We start from the raw sequence: 20,123 nt of genomic DNA, 5'->3' as shown, positions 1-20,123 counted from the left end.
CCACCACGCTAGTGGACTAGCCACCACGCTAGTAGGCTACCACGCTAATTTAGCAATGCCACACCACACTAGTAGGCCGCCACCACGCTAGTAGGCAATCACGCTAATTTAGCAATGCCACACCTTTTCAACAAGGCCTACCTTACTTGATATACAGTAAATAATCCACTGAAAATCCTTAAGGTAAAAGGCAAAGGCCTAAGGTAATACTACCATAAGTCCAAGAGGCGGTATAAGGGCCAGAAGGTTAGTAGGCCAGTAGGGCATAAGGCCAGTAGCCTAGTAGGCTACTATAGGATTTTAACACCCCCTCTGATTAGCTACTGTAGTAGCAAGCTAATCGTGTAAAGGATAGGGAAAGAAAATGCAGTAAAAAGTGCTAAGGAAAAACATAGGAAAAACCTTAGTAAAAATATGTTAGTATAAGTTAGCAGGCCCTAAGACCTAGTAACTCGCGGAACCTAGTAAATTTAGGGCCCGGCAGTGGCTTCGTAAGACCGTTAGCAGGCATACTATTAGTAGGTAAATAGGTAATTTTAACCAAGCCCAGCTGGGCTTGCTCCCTAATATACCGGAATTTTAATAGCGTATGCTTAGTGCGAGCGTGCTGATTAGGGTCGTTAGAATTTGAAATGGAGCCCTGGTTATCGCAGTATAGCGGTATAGGGCGTAAAATATCAATTTCTAGCTCCTTACAAAGGTTAGAAAGCCACTGTACCTCGCGGATAGTCTCAAGTAATGCATCAGATTCAGCTTCTAAAGTAGATAGCACTACTAAAGAGGCTCGCTTAGAACGCCAGCTAATAGGACCACTATTAATAGTAGTTAGGAAGCCTCTAGTAGATTTAGAGGTTTCTTTACAGCCAGCAAAGTCGCTATCAGAATAAGCGGCTATAATAGGCTGTTGGTTGCTTTTAGTAGCACTAAAGCAAATAGCTAGGTTCTCAGTGCCTTTAAGGTAACTAAAGCTGCCTTTTGCAGCATTTAGATGCACATTAGTTGCTTTCGATATAAACCGAGAAAGGTATTGGATAGGAAATGCTAGGTCGGGCCTAGTCATCATTATAAGCCATATTATAGTGCTAGTAAGGCTCTGATAAAGGCTCTGATCAGTAGGGCTAAGGTCTTTTCCACTAGATTCATTTAGAATCCCTGGTTGAAGTGGAATTAGCTGAGGTTTAGTATCCTGTAGACCGAATTTAGCTAGGACCTCTATTATAAATTGGGCTTGGTGTAGCCATAATAGACCTTCCTTCCTATTTTGTATAATCTATACGCCTAGGAAGAAGGAAGCCGGACCGCGGTCTTCTATAGCATAGACCTTATGGAATTTCCTTTTTAGCTGGTTAATATAAGTTATATTTGGACTAACTAATAGGCAATCGTTAACATAAGTGACGATAAAGGTGCTGGTTTGCTTATTATAAAAGACGGCAGTATTAGAGGCTAAAGGTAAGAAGCCTTTACTAGAAATCAGGTCTTTTAGCCGGTGTTGCTATTCGCGGGGTGCTTGTTTTAGCCCGTATAGGGCCTTCTTTAGTAAAATAGCTTGCTTAACAGAGGGATTAAAGCCGGCTTCTTTAAGTAAAGTTAGTAACCGTTGGCGCTGTATATTAGACCAAAGCTTATTATTAGTAAGTAATAAGCTCTCTGTAAATTTAAGAAATCCATTAGGGATATCCATATAAATAGTTTCGGAAAGCTTGCTATTTAGAAAGGCACCTATAAAGTCAATTTGCTCTATTTCCTAGTTATTACTAGCAGCTAAAGCCAGTATAACCCTCTAGGTAGGTGGGATAGAGGTAGAAGTATAGGTATACTGGAAGTCCTTTCCTTCGACTTGCATAAAGCCCTTAACAACTAATCTAGCCTTATATTTTATAGGCTGATTATTAGCATCCTTTTTAACCCGAAAAACAGGCCTATTGCGTATAATTTTCCTATCAATAGGAACGCTAGACTTAGGAATAAATTGGAAGACTTTAGTATCTAATAGCTGCTTGAATTCCTTAAATAGTGCCTTTATCCAAAGGTCTTTTTCTTTTTTAGGGCATCGTAGCATATCCTTCTAGCTATTAGGCGTACCATTAGGGGCCTTTTTAGCTAGCTTACGCTTAGCTGTATAGCAGGAATCCCATATTAGGTGGCATAAATCCTGATTAGGGAATAAGTCAGTAAGGCCAGTAGAGTCGGTAGGGCCCGTAGGATTAGTCGGGGCAGTAGGGCTAGTAGGGCCAGTAGGGCCAGCAGGGCCGGTAGGGTCAGCAATATCGGTAGGATTAAGGCTGGTTAGGATATCTATAAGGTTATCCTTTGTAGTAGCCGGGGACTGTATTATAGGACGGTTATCCAAGATGGCATTAGTGTTAGTAATATCATCTGGGGTAGCATTAGTAATGCTATTAAAATTGGTAGGGTCCGGTATGCTTTCTAGGTCATCCGGTATAGCATTAGTGTTAGTAATGCTAGTAAGGTTAGCAGAGTTAGTAGGGTTAGGAATGCTTTCTAGGTCATCTAGTAAAATAGCAGGTTCTTTACTATTAGATACCCCCTTTGAACCTGTATTTTGCCCTCTATGAAAGTCTTCTTTGAGGCCACTAGAAATAGGGCCTATACCTTCATTTTGGTGGATAAAGGTGATAAAAGTTGTTTTAGTAACAACCTTCTTCTTTAGAAGGTAGACTAGGTAGGTATTATTACCTAGAGTGGTAAGGAGCCTACCAGGCTCGGTACGGGGCGCTAATTTGCGGCTTTTTACACGCTTTTTGTGTGGTATAAGCACTTTAATAGCTGCTCCAATAGCCCTAAGGTTAATAAGGTCAGGGTAATGCTCCGGTGTTATCTGGTTGTAATCTTTTAATAGCTCCTGATAGGGGCTAGAAGGTCTGTTAGTAATAGCTGTTATATTTACTAGCATAACAACGCCAGTAATTACAGCAGACCAGAGGTTAGATGGTAGCCTTGACCAGGCTATAGTAGCACGTAGCCTATTAGCTATGACCCTAATGGAGCGCTTAGCTAGGCCGTTTTGTTCGTGAATATAGGGGCAAGAGGTATTAAAAGCTATACCCTGTTCAATAAGCCAATCACTGAGCATTTTGTTGATTTCATTTCCACCATCATAGTGGAATTCAACAGGCGTTTTACCATATCTGACCTGTAGGCTCTGTATAAAGCTCTGTAATGCTTTAAAAATAATAGTGCCTTCCCTATTAGGCAGCAAGTAAAGCCAGCGGAATCGGGATTTTCTGTCCACTAATATAAGAACAACAGGTCGTTTGTTATATGGCATAGGTGATATAGCAAAAGTATCACCTTCTATAATATCCAGGCATTTAGCTGGATTAGGTATCGCATCCTTAGAAGGTCTTCTAACCTTTTTAGCCTGGATATAGGCTAGGCAGCGAAAATCAGCATCTTTAACCTTATTAAGGTTAGGCAGACCAGGGGTATTAGCACAGGTCTTTTTAAGTAGCTGAATACCTATATGCCCTAGCCGTATATGCCAAATGCCGGCTAATTGTAATAGCTTTTGATATTCTGTATCAGCAGCTATAGGGGCAGGAGTAGGGTTAGTAACCTCTATAGGGTCTTCGCTAGTCGTAATAGCGGAAGGTTGGGCGGTAGGGCTAGTAGCCTCTATAGGTTCTTTATTAGTCGCAGTAGTAGGAACGGGGGTAATAGTGGTTTCCTCAGGATCACTATAATCAGTAGGGTTAGTAGGGCTGGGGACCTCTACTACTATACTATTAGTATAGTGGCTGCAAGGTTGATGCAGTAGTGGTGTGTCTATTCCTTTCTGTGGAAGGAAAAAGCCGTATTTTTCGAAGTTAAAAATGCCGATGCATTTACGGCTTGCTGACCAAAGCTGATTTTTAATTAGTACCCCTTTAGCGGCATAGTGCTTTACACCGCTAATGATGTTAATATCCAAGGCAGGAATATATAGTGCATTCTTGAGCTCTATAATACCCCATTTGGTAGGATTAACGCCCTGTAGCACAGTAAATCGTGCTGTGCCCTAACCAGTAGGGGAAATAGGGCCACTACTAGTAGTAATTACCGGCTTATCATCCTTCTCAAAATGGTGAAAAGTGGTGAAATGCTTCTTATCATTAACAATATGACAAGTGGAGCCTGTATCATAAAGGAGGGCATCCTTAGGGGTCCTGCCGCCTGATTTAGCACTATAGCTTATATTAGTGGATGTAGTGGAAGAAGAATAAGATATATTAGTATCCTGGGTATTATAGTTGCCTATAATAAAGGCCTTAACGTCTTGCTGATTGCTGCTAGAGTCCTGTTTCTTCTTTTGTTGCTGCTTCTTTTTCCTATTATTAGTAGAATTATTCTTGCTATTATTAGTAGAAGCGGTATTAGTAGACCCTTTATTCTTAGAGTCTTTGGAAGCCTTAAGCTGCTTAGGGTTATTATTAGCAGCTACTTTATTAGACCCTTTAGAATGCTGTTCTTCTAGTAGGTCAACTATAAAATACTGGAGGTTAAATTTGCTGCTGTTAATAATACCTTGGGCGCTATAAGCCCTAATTATAGAGCGTTGGCGTTTAGTCCAGCGGGTAAATACCCCCTCTACAGCCTAAAGATACTGGTTAACTTGGTCGAAAGAGTCGATCTTGGAACCTAGGATTCTGAGGCGAGAAATATAGCTATTAAATTCGCTATTAAAAGCCTCTAAGGTGCCCTTATAACCGGTAAATGTAAGGGTGTGAAAGGTAGGGTATAAGTATGCCCGCTGTACTTCTGGTGAGTGGCAATACTAGGCCACTAGTAAAAGGTAGGCTTCCTCTGGGTCGTTACACTAGTCTATAGCCTCTGTAGCTTCTTCACTATAGCTATTCTTTAGCATTAGTAGTAGAAGTGCCTGCTCAGACTTATTAAAGTGCCTTGCTATAGAAGGGTCGTTGATAAAATTAGCTATTTTAAAGGCCTGAAGTTGTATAGTAAGGGCCTGCTTCTACTGGTCGAAATTATAAGGGCTTTTTAGCTTCTGGGACTCTTTAAAGCGGTTGGCAGTCTTAGCTAATTCCTTAATAGCCCCATCACTAATTTGGTTGGTGATAGTTGTTGGTGGCGTTGTATAAATAGGCTCTTTACCCTTATATTTTATAGGGGTAGAAGGTTGGTCGATTTCTATAACGTCAGCTTTACTATCATTATCTTTAGTGGTAGTCTTAGTGGAAGGTCTAGCTTTAGTGGCTTTAGTAGGCTTCTTATTAGTAGCCTGGGTAGCCTGGGTATCGTTATTTTGCCTACTAACTAGGCCCTATATAAGGTCAGTTAGTATATTTATCTGGGATTTCATATCGTCTATATCTAGCTGTAGCTGTACATTAGTATTAACTTTAGTATCGGATTCAGGGACCTTATAGGATCCTGACTCTGCTATAGTGGGCAAAAAGGGTTTAAAAATCCGTTGAAAAATGGTGCCGATAGTTGTAAAAATAGAGGAATAACTAGCTGAATAGCTAGCAAAATAGTCGAATAATTGGTAAAATAGCCGAGTAACTAGCTAGACAGCTAGTAAATATAGTGGCTAGTAGCCTACTATAAAAGGTAACCGCAGAATATAGCGGCAGGTCTCAATATAAAAGCACAGATGCCGTAGGCGTTGTGCAAGTCCGTACTTATAACGTTAGTATTTTAAGGTGCTTATATGGTGCCGTAATATAAAGGTGCCGTAAGTGCCGTAGGTGCCGTAGGTGCCGTGGGTGCTATAGGTACCGTAATATAAGAGGTGCCGTAAGTGCCGTACCAAAAGTGCTATAAGTGGAAGAGTATAACAGGTGCCGTATAGTGCAGTGGGTGTCGTACACTAGGTGTAAAAGTGTTATACAGTGGTATAATGTGGTAGATATCACACTATAAAATCCGTAGGTGCCGTAGGTTACGCCGAAAATAATGTAAGGTTACGCTAAAAGTGCTGTGAGGTTATGCCGTAAGTTGCCGTTAGGTACGCCGTTGATTGCCGTAGGGTAATACCGTAGGTAATAAGGGTAAGCCAAAGGTGATAATAGGTAAGCCGAAGTTAATAAGGGTAAGCCGAAGATACCAAAGGATAGCTATATTAGTAGTACTAATAAGCAAAAGAGACCAAGGGGTGAATATAAAAAGGTAGGGTTAAAACAAAGAAGTAAAACCCGGGCTCATAACCTATTGCAATTCTTAAGGTCACTATAAAAGCAGAGCCTTACTAGCTAGCTAGATGGCATAAGACTGTCTGCGACCTGTGAACTAATCTTAGTATAAATACTAGATTTTTCACCAAATCCTAAGACTATATAAGTGCTATAAAGCAGGGCAAGTGTAAAGGCAAGGCAAATATAAGATAACCAGAAACGCAGGGAAGGTGGGAGTTAAGAGGCATATAGTGCATTAACAGACTCGATTGTGCTGCCCTTCTACTATCTAGAAAGAAGGGGAAAAGCTATCCTATATATACACGAAGGAGGGGTTGGCCCAGGCATCCAAGGTAGCCAGTAAGAAGGCTCCCCGTAATACTCGCTATGCCACGTATATAATACGTCAGCAGCCCCACTATATCCAGCCTTTCCAACCACCCTAACCACCGCACTAATAACTAGTCACCACACTAGTAACTAGCCACCACGCTAGTGGACTAGCCACCACGCTAGTAGGCCACCACGCTAATTTAGCAATGCCACACCACACTAGTAGGCCGCCACCACGCTAGTAGGCAATCACGCTAATTTAGCAATGCCACACCTTTTCAACAAGGCCTACCTTACTTGATATACAGTAAATAATCCACTGAAAATCCTTAAGGTAAAAGGCAAAGGCCTAAGGTAATACTACCATAAGTCCAAGAGGCGGTATAAGGGCCAGAAGGTTAGTAGGCCAGTAGGGCATAAGGCCAGTAGCCTAGTAGGCTACTATAGGATTTTAACAGAATCGTACCCTTTCAGATAGGCCCCATTAAAGATATTGCTTCGTTTGCAATAAATCAGGGTATTAGTTATCTAACCACTCTGCTAAAGAGCAATAAGAATTAAAGGACCGATAGATAAAGAACCGATCCTACCGCACTACCCCTAATAATAAGAAATTCCGTATTTTCTTATAGGAATATAAAGAGCCCGGCCCCTAAGGCCTCAAAGAAGAAATAAAGGCCGACTTTAATGATATTATCGGTAATATCGAGGCAATAATAGCAGGGGATGCATAATAGGATGCAGAAAAGGCTGCTACACTATAAATTACAGCTATACAATATTTCCTAGCCCCTACGCAATCAGAACCGTTACCTTTATCTATTGAGACGTTGCAAGCCCTATAGGATGAATTATGCCGATATGCCTTCCTATAGATTAACCCCTTCCGAATGCCTTTACTATTAGACTATAATTCTGCTTTTCTAGAAGAAGAACGGTACGGTAACTATACCTTCCGCAGAATCCTACCGGATACCGGCGCTTCTGGCCTATTAATAGTAAGCCTAGGTTAAGCAAAGGCCCTAATGAGGTTGATAAAGACCCTAACTATCGAGGCGACTAATAAAAAGCATATAGTAAACTTTAGCGCTAGCTCTACTATATCTTCCGGCATATTAAATATTCCGACGATATTCGGCAATATCCCCTTCTACATCTTTAATAGCGGCACCCCCTTCTTATATTCTATTACGGATATAGATAGGATAGGCATAAAGCTTAATAATATTAACAACCTATTAATCTAAAGGGATATTAAGGTCCCAATTATTAGGAAATAGGGATATCTATAGTAGACTCTTAATGCCATGGATACTATAGCCTTCTATCTATCGTTATAGGAAATCCGTTAGCTATATTATCGATTCGGGCACCCTTCTATCAATAGGCTTACTAAATTGCTTTAGCGGGCTGGTTATAATAATATTAACCGCAGTATCATCGAAAGTATTACCTATATATGCTATTAATGCCAAATGAACGTAAAGGCACCCAGCCGATTTAAATTCACACTTAAGGATAATAATACTAGCCAATTTAACTACGAAATTATTATTAATATCCTTTATATTAATAATCGGCCGGTATTATATATTGTAGATGCTGCGATAAGCTTCTAGGCAGCTAGATTCCTTAATCTATAAAAATAGAAGGCCCAAGACGTTTAGAATGCTCTTAAAGAATGCTAGATTAATACTTACTTTAGCCTACCAGATTAGATAGTCTATAATACCAGTCTAAATTTCGCTTCCGCTGAATTTCGTTATAATGCCTAGCTTCTATCTATTAATATGGATGAAATTCCTATAGAAGCCCACTATAGCATTAGTAAAGTCGAGAGATACTACGCCCTATTACGCAAAGCCTATACTATCATCAATAAAGAAGTAGGCGACCTATTAATAAGGGAATAGAAACTATAGCTAGCTATTAAAGCCGTTAATGATTCTGCTGGGCCTAATAGCCTCGTACCTATATTATTAGTCTTTAGAGCGTATCCCCGACTTACGGATGACTTACCCTTTAGCCTATTAGTATTATAATATGCTTTAATATTACGAAAGGCTACTGACGAAGCTAAGAAATGCCTCGCTAAGCGATAGATTCGCGATACCCTCGCCTAATAGAACGGCCTGAATATATAGCCTATCTACCGACTACCCCTATAGTCTAACGTATAGGTATAGAGAGAAAAGGGTGGATAGCATAGGCCGTACCGGCTAATCAGCCTTAATGGTAAGACCTGCATCGTATAGATGCCATATAGCCTGGTTAAGTTCCGGTCTACGGTTGTTAAGCTATATAACTACGATCCCGACTATAATACTAATCCCGGTATAGACGATCCCGAAGATATTATCTATACCGAAAGCCCGGCCCGCCCTGGCAGGTTGGAAGTCAGGATACCGGCTGCAGCCGCACCTCCAGCTGCGATAATACTTATAGCCAAGATATTATCGACGATACCTACAGTCGCGATATATCTATCGCTAGCCACTAGCCCTAATCAAATCAGGCCAGTATTACTATTACTACCGCTAGCACGTATAATATCCGATATTATAATTAATGAGGACCAAAAAGAGGCTTTTGTTAATACTATCGCTTCTAATACCGTCATTAATATCTTTTTCCTAACCGTAAAAGAGTAAGCCGACCTATAGCTTGCTAGTTAATTATACTGGGAAAAGAAGATAATAACCTTAGGAGCCCCCTTCGAATAGTCTGACTGTATAGAGATAGAAGTATTATAGGCCCGCGATATGTTCCGATTTATTACTTTTAATATCGGTAAATATAGCGCCTAACGCCTCTTTAACTTATATATAGTACGAGAGATTAAGGGCAAAAGTATGGATACGCTATACGAGAAGTCTAGGCTTGTGATATAAGGTTATAGTAATAACAAGAAGTAATTAATATTGACTCAATCCCCTATAATTTAACGGGCGAGTTAAAGGCTACTAATATCAATAGCTCTATCACTATAACGTTCTTACGGCCTATTCCTTTAGATACATAATATCATATAGGCTTACATGCAGTTATCTACTACCCTTAATAGATCGATTATCGCCAAGCTACCTAAGCAGATAGCGCATTAATACCCCGATAATACGATTATAGAAGTAGTAAAGCTACTATACGGAATAGCTAAAGCAGGCACCTACTAGTGGGCGATATACTTCCGGCACTATCGTGAGAAGTTAGGCATAACTACTTTAACCTATAACCCCTATTTATTAATATCTACCGCTAATGACGATACTGATGTTCCTAACTGCACTGGCGATACTGACCATACTGACGTTCCTGACCGTACTAGCGATACCAACGATACTAGCATATGCTTCAGTATTGTAGGTATATAGACTGATGATACCCTCGGACTAAGTAACGATACCTTCTTCTAACTGGAAGAATTAGAGCTTACTAAGGCAGGCTTTAACGCTAAGCCTAAGACGAAGCTATCACTAACCGTGCCCCTGATATTCAACGGATGCATACTGATGGCCACTTCTAATGGCATAATGACGTTATGCCAGAAAGGTTAAAGTAAGAAGATCGCGACTATCGATAAGAATGCGCCTATAGTATAGCGTAATTATATCGAATAACACGCTCGCGGCGCTTATATGGCTACGGTCTGCCAGCCCGAGGCGTCTTTTAACCTATCTGTCGCAGCATAATACTAGCAACCTGACCCTAAGGATATCGCGAGATTGAATAAGCGCCTTTAATAGCAACGTAATAACCAGGATCGTGGCTTGCGGTATATCAATCTGGCCCTTACTATAGCCAAGCTCTTTGTATTTATTGATGGATCCTTTACTAATAATAAAGATTTGAGCTCCTAGATTGGATATATTATTATGCTAGGGAATAAAGAAGAGGATAACCCTACGGATAATGCCTTCCTACTAACCGGTAATATCGTTACTTACAGCTCTATAAAAAGTAAGCGTATAATACGCAGCGCACTTGCTTCGGAGCTATATAGTATAGTATAAGGGGTTGATATCGCATATACAATAGGCACAACCCTTAATATAATTACCAGTAGGCTAGGATTACCGAAGATCCCTACAGTTGTATGTATGGATTTGTTTTCGTTATACGAATGCCTTATTAAGCTAGATACTACTAAGGAAAAGAGGCTTATGATAGATATTATAGCCCTGCGACAGTCATACGAGCGCCAGGAGATATATAAGATCCGTTGGATTAACAGGAATGATAATCTCGCCGATGTAATGACTAAGGAAACGCCTAATAAAGCCCTTAAGACCTTCGTCGACCAAAATAGGGCTATTATACGTGTGGAAGGGTGGGTAAAGAGGCCGGTTAATATCTGACTGCGTTTGGGAGGTATTGGTGATATTATGGGTGGCAAGTGTGTGGATTTTCCTATGTTTAATGTTGTGATTGTTTTACTGCGTTTACTGCTGCCCCTTATTGCCCCTTTGTTTTGGCTGCGATATTCAACATACCGGCTGCTGTACGGTATGAGGCTGTACAAGCCGGCCGCGCGGCGCGACGGCATTATCGGCGGCACAACCTGCCGAGACCACGCCGCACTTTCTTTTCTATATGTGCGCCTTACATCCTAGCGATTCCGATGTTTGCTTCTATAAAAAGAGAAGCTGCCAGTGTCGGAATCGCTGTCGCAAGGTGCCCAATTGGGCACATTGCGATGGATGTGCCGCGCATACTGCTGCGCACGATGTGGCCACTTTTGCCCCTTTACCCCTGAGCCCGGTAGGGCATGCGGGCAGCCCGGCCCGATTGCGCCGATGTACGTGACAACAGCACACGCACAAAAAGGCCACATCGTGTAATTACCCTCTTTTGCTTCCTTTCTTTCCTCTTAGTTAGTCAGTTATAATCAAAGAAGTAATCATACCTTTGACCGGTGACCTCACGGTACTTGATACCACGCGCGCGACCCTACGTATAACTGGGTACCCCGAGTTTATATCAACAGTAAGGGTACCTAGTAAGAATATTAAAGAAGTCACATTCTATAAAAAAGTCTATGTAAAGGTACTTTATCTACTTTTAATATTAGGTTCTTAGGTAGGGATACCTAGTAAAAATATAAGGGAAGTCACTCACTATAGAAAAATACATATAAAGATACTTATAGTCTAGTGGCTATTATAGATTAAAGGATCTGCTACTATTTATTAGTGTATCTCTATATTAGGAAAGAGCATTGGTCAGGTCTGTTAAGTTATTATGGGGGGGTCGAATGACTAGGGGGGGGCATAGGTCGGTTGATATGTAGTCTCACTGTGCCTGGCGGCATGATTAGCGTCGCTCGGGCTCTCCTGCTCCGGCCAATGAGAAAAAGGGCGGTGAATCCCGCGGGGAAGCCAAAGCCCTGACTCTCTCCCTCTCCCTGACCCCGAGGGGGATGGGCCTGGGGCGAGCCCCTAATAAAGCCCCATGTCGTCGGCGGGACGCCTGGTTCGGCCATACAGAGCCTCTCGTTGCGCGGTTTGGTGGGGCCAGACTTTTGCTGCATGTCTGGTGGACTCTTCGCCGTTGTGCACCGCAGAGCATCGTGTTTTAGCACCGGTTGACCCTCTTTTCAAGCACCTGCTTCTGGCTTCCCGACAAAACCCCTCTCCCGCTCACCCACGATTGCTCCCTCGCATCCTCCTCCTCCCGTCTATTTTGTCTGTACAAACGGTGCTCACACCAGCTCGCTTGCTGTCTCGCAACATGGCCATGGCCCCGCGTCCCCAGAACATTGGCATCAAGGCCATTGAAATCTACTTCCCCAGTCAGGTATGTTGATCGGCTTGGACCGCCCCCCCTCGCCTCTATCGCTCCCAGGGGCAACCGACTGCCATGGGCATAGGAAAAAAAAAAAAAAAAAGCAAACAAGACAAAAAAGAGAGACAGGTGTCTTGCTGGCTCTACGCTGACGTGGGCTAACTCCTTGACCGTGCCGTGTGCCGAGTAGTATGTCGAGCAATGCGAGCTGGAAAAGTTTGACGGCGTCGCCGCCGGCAAATACACCATCGGCCTCGGCCAAACCAAGATGGGCTTCTGTGACGATCGCGAAGGCAAGTCGTGACCTTCTACTACGCGTCGAGCTTCCCTCCCCGTGCCAATGGCTGGCACGCCGTCGCCTCGCTCCCATCAAGCAGCGCAAACTAACCGTACCCGCCATGCAGACATCTACTCCCTTGCTCTCACGGTTGTCTCAAACCTCCTCAGCAAGTACAAGATCGACCCCAACTCCATCGGCCGCGTCGAGGTCGGCACCGAGACCATCCTGGACAAGTCAAAGTCGGTCAAGTCGGTTCTCATGCAGCTGTTCGGGGACAACACCAACATCGAAGGCGTCGATACCGTCAATGCCTGCTACGGCGGCACCAATGCCCTGTTCAACAGCGTCAACTGGGTCGAGTCCTCCGCATGGGACGGGCGAGACGCCATTGTCGTCGCCGGCGACATTGCGCTGTACGCCAAGGGCAACGCTCGTCCCACCGGAGGCGCCGGCGCCGTGGCCATGCTCATCGGCCCCGACGCCCCCGTCGTCATGGAGCCGGGCCTGCGAGGCACCTACATGCAGCACGTCTACGACTTTTACAAGCCCGACCTGACCAGCGAGTATCCGTACGTCGACGGCCACTACTCCATCAACTGCTACACAAAGGCCCTGGACGCCGCCTACCGCGACTACTGCAAGCGCGAGGCCAAGATGGCCAACGGCCACGTCAACGGCCACGCCAACGGTACCGATCCCAGCAAGACGCCTCTCGACCGCTTTGATTACCTTGCTTTCCACGCCCCCACCTGCAAGCTCGTGCAAAAGTCGTACGCCAGGTTGCTATACCACGACTACCTGTCCAATGCCGACGCCCCCGCCTTTGCCGAGGTGGCTCCCGAGCTGCGCGACATGGACTACGAAAAGTCCCTGACTGACAAGCTCGTCGAGAAGACCTTCATGGGCCTTAGCAAGAAGAAGTTCCAGGAACGCGTCAGCCCCGCCACCCAGGTCGCCGCCATGTGCGGCAACATGTACTGCGCCAGCGTTTGGGGTGGCGTTGCCAGTCTGCTGTCCTTTGCCGAGCCCAAGGCCCTCGAGGGCAAGCGCATCGGTGTCTTCTCGTACGGCTCTGGCCTGGCTTCCAGCTTCATGTCCTTCCGGGTCAACGGCAGCGTCGAAACCATTGCCAAGACGCTCAACATTCCCGCTCGCCTCGAGGCTCGCCGCGCCGTGCCCCCCGAGGCCTTTGATGCTGTACGTTTTTTTCTTTCTTCACCACCATTACCCCACCGAAAAAAATGTTTTTTTGGCAGATCTCCTTCAACCCAGGATGCCAATCGGTGACAAAGATGGATTCTGCTGACAAGCTGTCCCTGAAGATGTGCGAGCTCCGCCACCAAGCCCACCTCAAGAAGGATTACACCCCCAAGGGTGAGCCTTCCACCATCGCCCCCGGCACATACTACCTCGAAAAGGTCGACGGCATGTTCAAGCGCGAGTACAAAGTCCAGGCATAGGCTTTGTTTCGGCAAGACCAAAAGGAAGATGCACCAGGACACTTGGATGGTTGCTTTGCGTGACGTTTTAGGACCGGCGCCCACTTTGCACACTCTGGCATCTCGGACCATTGCATAAATGTCTGACACGGGCAGCCGGTCAGTCTGACCCTTCATGATGGAAGTAGATGCAGCATGGAAGCGTTGGGCATGGGCTTTGGGGAACGGGAATCATCAACCTCTGGCGCAGAGCGCAGGCTAACCAATGGGGAAAGCTCCTTCTAATTGAGCCATGAGGGGAGACGTGGCTTGTGTACATAAAGCTCGAGGAAGATGGGCAGAATACCATCCGTATCTGGTCAAGATGGCTCACGCAGCATAAAGGACAAGATGCCAAGTCACTAGAAGGGGGAGGATGGACTAATAAAACGAAATGTTTCAACAAAGAAGCGCATGACCCGTGCTTCCGCGGCTGACCCAGAGCTGCAGGGCATAATTTGCGCAGCGTGTTGCGGTGCTACATATACATATACATGTATTTATATTTATATGTAACGCTGACTGGTCTATATTAGAGCCCCTAACTGGGCCAGTATCTAGTGCTTCATCACTACATAGGAAACCCGAGTCCCGGGGAAAAACCCCATGTGCGATCGTTGGGCCAATGGTGTTTGAGGCGCCAGCAACAGAGGGAATCTTATAAGATGGTTTAGTTGGGGTCTTGGGGGGGCTCACAACGAGTGTTGCTACTAGGAGTTGCATCTGAGAAGCCTGGGCTGAAAATGAAGGAATAGCGGAGATCTGCCGCCCATCTAGGACAGCTAGCACGATTTCCCCTCCAAGAAGTAAATCATGGTATCTAATGGATGAAGTAAATGACCCACCAATGACTGCTTTAGCAAAGGGTGGCGCAGGGGGACTCCTTCCGCGGCTAACTCCCGGAGCTCTGTAATTTGAGCATGCATCGGCGGTGCCATTAACGGAAGGAAATCTGCTATACCCTTGGGGTCTTGGCGGGCTTCGTTGAGGGTTCAGAAGGCTTACAGGGGGTGTTGCCACCAAGGAGTAGGATTTCAAGAGCGTCAGCGCGAGAGGGAAGGGAGCGTAGAGAAGCTGGGAGGTGTTGGGATGTGCTCGCTGTTTGGCTTGCCGCGGGCAGAGCGCCGCGGACAGTGCCTCCTGAGCTGTATTCATGGCGCTGCGACGCTTGCTCGTGTTTGCGTGCCTCGGGGCTGAAGCACATGACGCACATGAAGCTCGGGGCGCCGCAACTCTGTCGCGTGCGTCTGCTGTTTGTGCCGATGAGACGCGGGCTCGGCGGCAGAGGCGCTGGGGGTTGGAGCAGCTGCCTCGCACGTATACACGTAGATATCTATTTCGACTGGATAGGAGGTAGGCAGTCATGGCCAAGCCTTGATCTAACTGTACGCACAGGTTGGCGCTGTACGTTGGAGCGGTTGCCCTGACCTATGTACGGGTGATTTCCATTTTATGCACAGAGATGCACGGCATCTTGTCTAGCGTCACACACCGACTGCTCGGCGAGGTCCTGCGGGCCCTTCCCCTGCTCAGTCTTCGCCCTTGTACTTCCACTGCGCGCGGCGGTGCAGGAGGTAGTCCTTGCTCTTGATGGACTGCCAGATGCCGTGCAGCCCGCCGACGGGCCACCTTCTCTTGAGCGCGCGCCTCCGCCCGCACCCCGCCGCGGCGTCGGCGGGTTCGATGCGCACCTTTTCGTGGACGGTGGGCAGCGTGGCGGCGTGGTACTTGGCGCGCAGGGCGTCGTACCAGCCGGTCGCGCCGCCGTCGTAGACGCCCCAGAACTCCGCCTCGTCGTAGTAGGTGTGCGCGTACAGCCACTTCCTGCCGCCGAGCTTGGCGAGCGCGTGCTCGAGCGCGCGGTTCCTGGCGACGAAGTCGACGGGGTCGGCGGGGCCCCACCCCCAGAGGCCGACGTTGACCATGTCGCTGGGGACGGGGCGGCCGTCCGGGCCCGGCTCCGGCTCCGTCTCGCCCGTGCAGGGGTGGAAGGTGGGCGGCGGGGTCTGGCGCAGGGGGCACAGCCAGAGCGGCCAGATGCCGAAGCCGTCGGCGGCGTAGTCGACCAGCGCCTCGGCCTGGGCGTAGGGCACGGCCATGTCCTGGACGACGAAGCGGGCCGACTCGCCGGACGCGTGGAGCGCGCGGTACAGCATGCGCGTGTGGACAAAGTCGTCGAGCAGCCAGCGCGTCAGGCGGTTGAAGGGCACGTACTTGAAGTAGGTCCAGCCCTGGGCGGCGACCCAGAAGCCGGCGCGGTCGTAGCGGAAGAGGTACTCGGCCAGGGGGATATGGTCGACCGGCGGCGACGACGACGACGACGACGACGACGACGACGACGACGACGACGACGGGCGGGCGGCGGCGGTCCTGTCCCGCACGTGGAGGTAGAACCACGGGTCGCGGGCGCGGCTGAACGTCTGGACCTTGCCGCCGGGCGGGGGCCCGTCGTCGGTCATTGTGCCCGTGACGACGACGCCGTGGTCCTTGGAGAAGAGGATGCCGTCGACGTAGTCGTTTTCGGGGTTGCGCGTCTCGCGGCGCAGCCGGTCGAGGGCCTCGGCCACGCTCCCCGCGCGGTGGTACGTGGTGCGCACGAACCGGCGGGCCTGGACCAGCCGCAGCTCCAGCAGGGTGGTGATGCCGAGCGTGCCGACGGCGCCCGCCGCCCCGGCGAACAGGTCCGGGCGCTCGTCGCGCGACGCCGTGACCACGTCGCCGTTGCCCAGGACCATCTCGACCGAGTCGACCGTGTCGCTGAAGAAGCCGTGGCGGAAGGAGCTGCTCTCGCCGGCCGTGCCGGCGTAGCCGCCGCCGGCCGTGATGCCGGGGAACTCCATCACCACGGGGGGCACCAGGCCGTGCCGCAGGGTCGTCTCGACCAGCCGGTCCATGGGGACGTTGGGCTCGACCAGGGCGGTGCGCCGGGCCCCGTCGACGCCCACCACGTGCGACAGGGCGCTGATGTCGACGACGCGCGCGCCGGGGCCCGGCCGCGGCCGCGTGCTGTTGGTGGAGCCGTGGAAGATGCGGTACGGCTCGCGCTTGTCGAAGAAGCCGCGCACGGCGGTGGCGATCTTGGCGACCGCTTGCGCGTGGCGGTCCATGGGGGGGGGGGGGGGGGCGGGTGAGTCTAGTGTTTGCGCGTCTCACTTGTGCGCGTTTTGCGTATGCGTGTTTCAGTGGTGATGCTGCGGAGGCAGGTGGTTTCAAGACGGGGGGGGGGGGGGGGGGGGGTGGATGTCGGGTCGGCGAGCTGGGGCTTCCTGCGACTTGCTTCAGCAGATGAAAGGGGGACGCCTCGGGGCGTCGTCCGTTATTGTTGCTCTCGCGGCGCCGGGTCGAAGCCCATCATCGTGGTGTGCATTTGCAAGTCGCTGCGCAGCGTCAGTCGACTGCAGAGCATTTGCCAACCAGCCGCACCTGTTCCAGGTCAACAGTTCCAGCTGGCAGGCGGGCTGGTTACGTAATCAGCCGGCTGGTCGAGGACCCGAGGTGGGACTCCGTAGTGCAGCTGCAGCCAGCCGGGGCTGTTCCGCGGCCCACTGTGGAGCCCAGCTCGCGGGATTTGGATTTTCTCCCGAGCAAAACGGGTCCGTACCTGGCGTGAGTCAGGAGCCAGGTGGGTCCAGCCAAGATTTCCAGCCCTTTTTGTCCCACGATTGCTCCGGTCCTCGCATCGCCATCACTCGTCACCCTCGGGAGCGACTTGGCTCAACGGTCAAAGCAACATAGCTCAGTGGAAGAGCGACGGGCTCATAACCCGTAGGTCCCTGGATCGACACCAGGTGTTGCTAGTTGTTTTTGCCTTGCGGCTCGGGTGCCGCGTCGTCTGCGTGGTGTGGAGGGTACCACTGAAACCTGCCTGCCTGCCTGCCTGGCCCAGTTCTTTTTCGGACATTTTTTTTTTTTTTTTGTTTTCACTTCTCGCTCTCTCACTCCCCTTTTTCTTTCTTTCTTTTTTTTTTTTTCGTGTGCCTTGCCTTGCCTGGCATGCCGCCTTGTCGCCTTTTAGCCTCGTAGCTTTGCTTCCCGAGCACTCTGCCGCGGGCAGAGCATCAGCATCAGCATCAGCATCTCGCGGTTGAGCAACGCGTAGGAATACTATGTTATGTGACAATTTGCCTGCTGGCAGCCAGGATCCGATCGCAGCAACCCATGTGGCCCATGTGGTTTCTTGTTTCAAGTTTGGCGGCACCAGCTTGGCCTAGCTCGCGGGACGGCAGCCCAGCTCCGTTTCGCTGCGCGCCCATTCATGCACGGCATTGGACATGTCAGCGACTTGCAGCTTGTCTTGTCAGCGCGCATGGCCAGTTTCACTTCACGCATTGACTTTGACCAGGGAAAGGGAATTGCCTGGGTTAGCCCCATCACCACCCATCACCCATCACCCATCACCCATCACCCTCTGAACCAAAGGGGGCAAAAAGGAAGAAACATCAAGTGGCTTTGCGCTGGGCCAGACGTCGGGCGCCACAACGAGCTGCCTGACAGCTGGTGGTCAGTCTGACTGCATTCGTTTCACTCGCACACACCACATTGGGCCTTGGCCATTGACACCACCACCACCAACACACCAACACACACCAACACACACCAACACACACCAACACACACCAACACACACCGACACGCCGCGCTACCATCATCATTGTTACGCAATCAGCCGTGGCCCCTCACTGGCCGTGTCTCACGTCGACCAAGACATTCCCCAAGGCGGGCGAGAGCTGCCGCCTGCCGCCCGACCCCCGACCCGTCGTCTCGCCTGTGCCTTGCTCCCCCAACATACTTTACCCGCGAACCGCCAAGATGCTGCCTCTGCTCCCCTTCCCCCCGATCCTGCTGCCAGTCACATCGCCACGCCAGAGAGAAGCTCCCCTGCGTTTCTTCCCTTTTCCCGCTTCATCCCAGTCCTCGAGATGCTGAACCCAGGTGTCGTGTACATGGCTGTAAGTCCCGGCCCCAGCTGCCCAAACCACCAACCAAGCAACTGACGACCCCATCCATCGCCTCGCCAGGCCTGCAGCCTCCTCTTCGCAGTTGCAGTGTAAGCAAAGCTCTTGACCGGATGCTTCGCAACATCGCAACACCCCTCCGCTAAGCCAGGCCGCAGCGTCGTCCACTTCCACGCCGACCACCTCTCGCTGCCCGTCTCGTCCGTCATCACCATCCTCGTCGTCGTCCTCCCCATCGCCGCCTTCCTCAATGCCTACATCTATCCGAACCTGCTCCGCTCCTCGCACAGCTTTGCCGCCCGCTCCGCCGCCTCGCGCCTCGCTCCCGTCATTCTCCAGAGCGCCCAAGCCCTCGTGACCGCCGTCCTGGCTACCCTTTTGCTCGAGGCCGTCGTGCCTTCCCCCGCCCTCCATTTCCTCCTCGAATACGAGTGGGATAAGCTGTACCGGGCCGAGGACTCCAACCACCTCATGTACATCCAGGACACGTACAACTGCTGTGGCCTCGACTCGGTGGACGACAGGGCGTACCCCTTTGTCCATGCTCCCGGCGGCTCCTGTGCCGAGATGCACGGGAGGACCACGCCGTGCAGGCGGCCTTGGAAAATCGCCTTGCAGTTCTTTGCCGGGACCGACTTTGCCATTGTGGTGATTGTCGCGCTGATGCAGGTGAGCGGTGGACTGCGACCTCCTTCCCCCCCCCCCCCCCCCCCCCCCCCGGCCGCCCATCGGATCCGCATCTGCGGCGTTTAAGCTGCAGACTTTTGTTCTCTCTCTTCTTTTCCTCTCATCAGACTGGTGCTAATGCCGGCCTGATAGATTTTTGGCCTGTTGATCATGAAAGAACGGACGGCGTGGTGGACGGCTCTCCGGACCGAGGATTGGAAACCCGCCGAAACGGACGACGAAAGCAACCGGCTGTGCACGGTGCCCGAAGAGTCGGAAGCATCTTCGGACCACGTCGATTCCTCCGCCATAGGATACGGAGCCATTCCGCAGAGCGAAGCTCGGCCTTCAACTTCGACCACGTCCGCACCGAAAGCTCCTGCTTCAACTGATCGGTAATGCAATGCTATCCGTGGATGGCCAGCAGAATGCAAGAGAGAGAGAGAGAGAGACCCGTCTTGCTGTGTACAATGGCAGGCGTGCTTTTGACATG

General features: G+C 49.3%; 3 protein-coding genes across 3 annotated transcripts; 2 read left to right on the top strand and 1 right to left on the bottom strand.

Annotated features, from left to right (window-relative positions):
- Positions 1-12,197: 12,197 nt before the first annotated feature.
- UV8b_06192 (uncharacterized protein) lies at positions 12,198-13,991 on the top strand (the record flags this gene model as incomplete). Its single annotated transcript, XM_043143689.1, has 4 exons — positions 12,198-12,263; positions 12,442-12,544; positions 12,656-13,728; positions 13,854-13,991. The coding sequence occupies 4 exons, from the start codon at positions 12,198-12,200 to the stop codon at positions 13,989-13,991; spliced, it is 1,380 nt and encodes a 459-aa protein (XP_042999624.1).
- A 1,547-nt stretch (positions 13,992-15,538) lies between these two features.
- On the bottom strand, positions 15,539-17,116 carry UV8b_06191 (uncharacterized protein; the record flags this gene model as incomplete). Its single annotated transcript, XM_043143688.1, has 1 exon — positions 15,539-17,116. The coding sequence occupies one exon, from the start codon at positions 17,114-17,116 to the stop codon at positions 15,539-15,541; it is 1,578 nt and encodes a 525-aa protein (XP_042999623.1).
- A 1,812-nt stretch (positions 17,117-18,928) lies between these two features.
- UV8b_06190 (uncharacterized protein) lies at positions 18,929-20,029 on the top strand (the record flags this gene model as incomplete). Its single annotated transcript, XM_043143687.1, has 4 exons — positions 18,929-18,958; positions 19,028-19,056; positions 19,123-19,633; positions 19,784-20,029. 4 exons carry the CDS (start codon positions 18,929-18,931, stop codon positions 20,027-20,029), a joined length of 816 nt encoding a protein of 271 aa, XP_042999622.1.
- Between the last annotated feature and the right edge of the window lie 94 nt (positions 20,030-20,123).

This window comes from Ustilaginoidea virens, chromosome 5, assembly GCF_000687475.1.
Source record: "Ustilaginoidea virens chromosome 5, complete sequence".
Taxonomy (NCBI): Eukaryota; Fungi; Ascomycota; class Sordariomycetes; order Hypocreales; family Clavicipitaceae; genus Ustilaginoidea; species Ustilaginoidea virens.
This window is presented reverse-complemented; position numbering and strand designations above follow the sequence as displayed.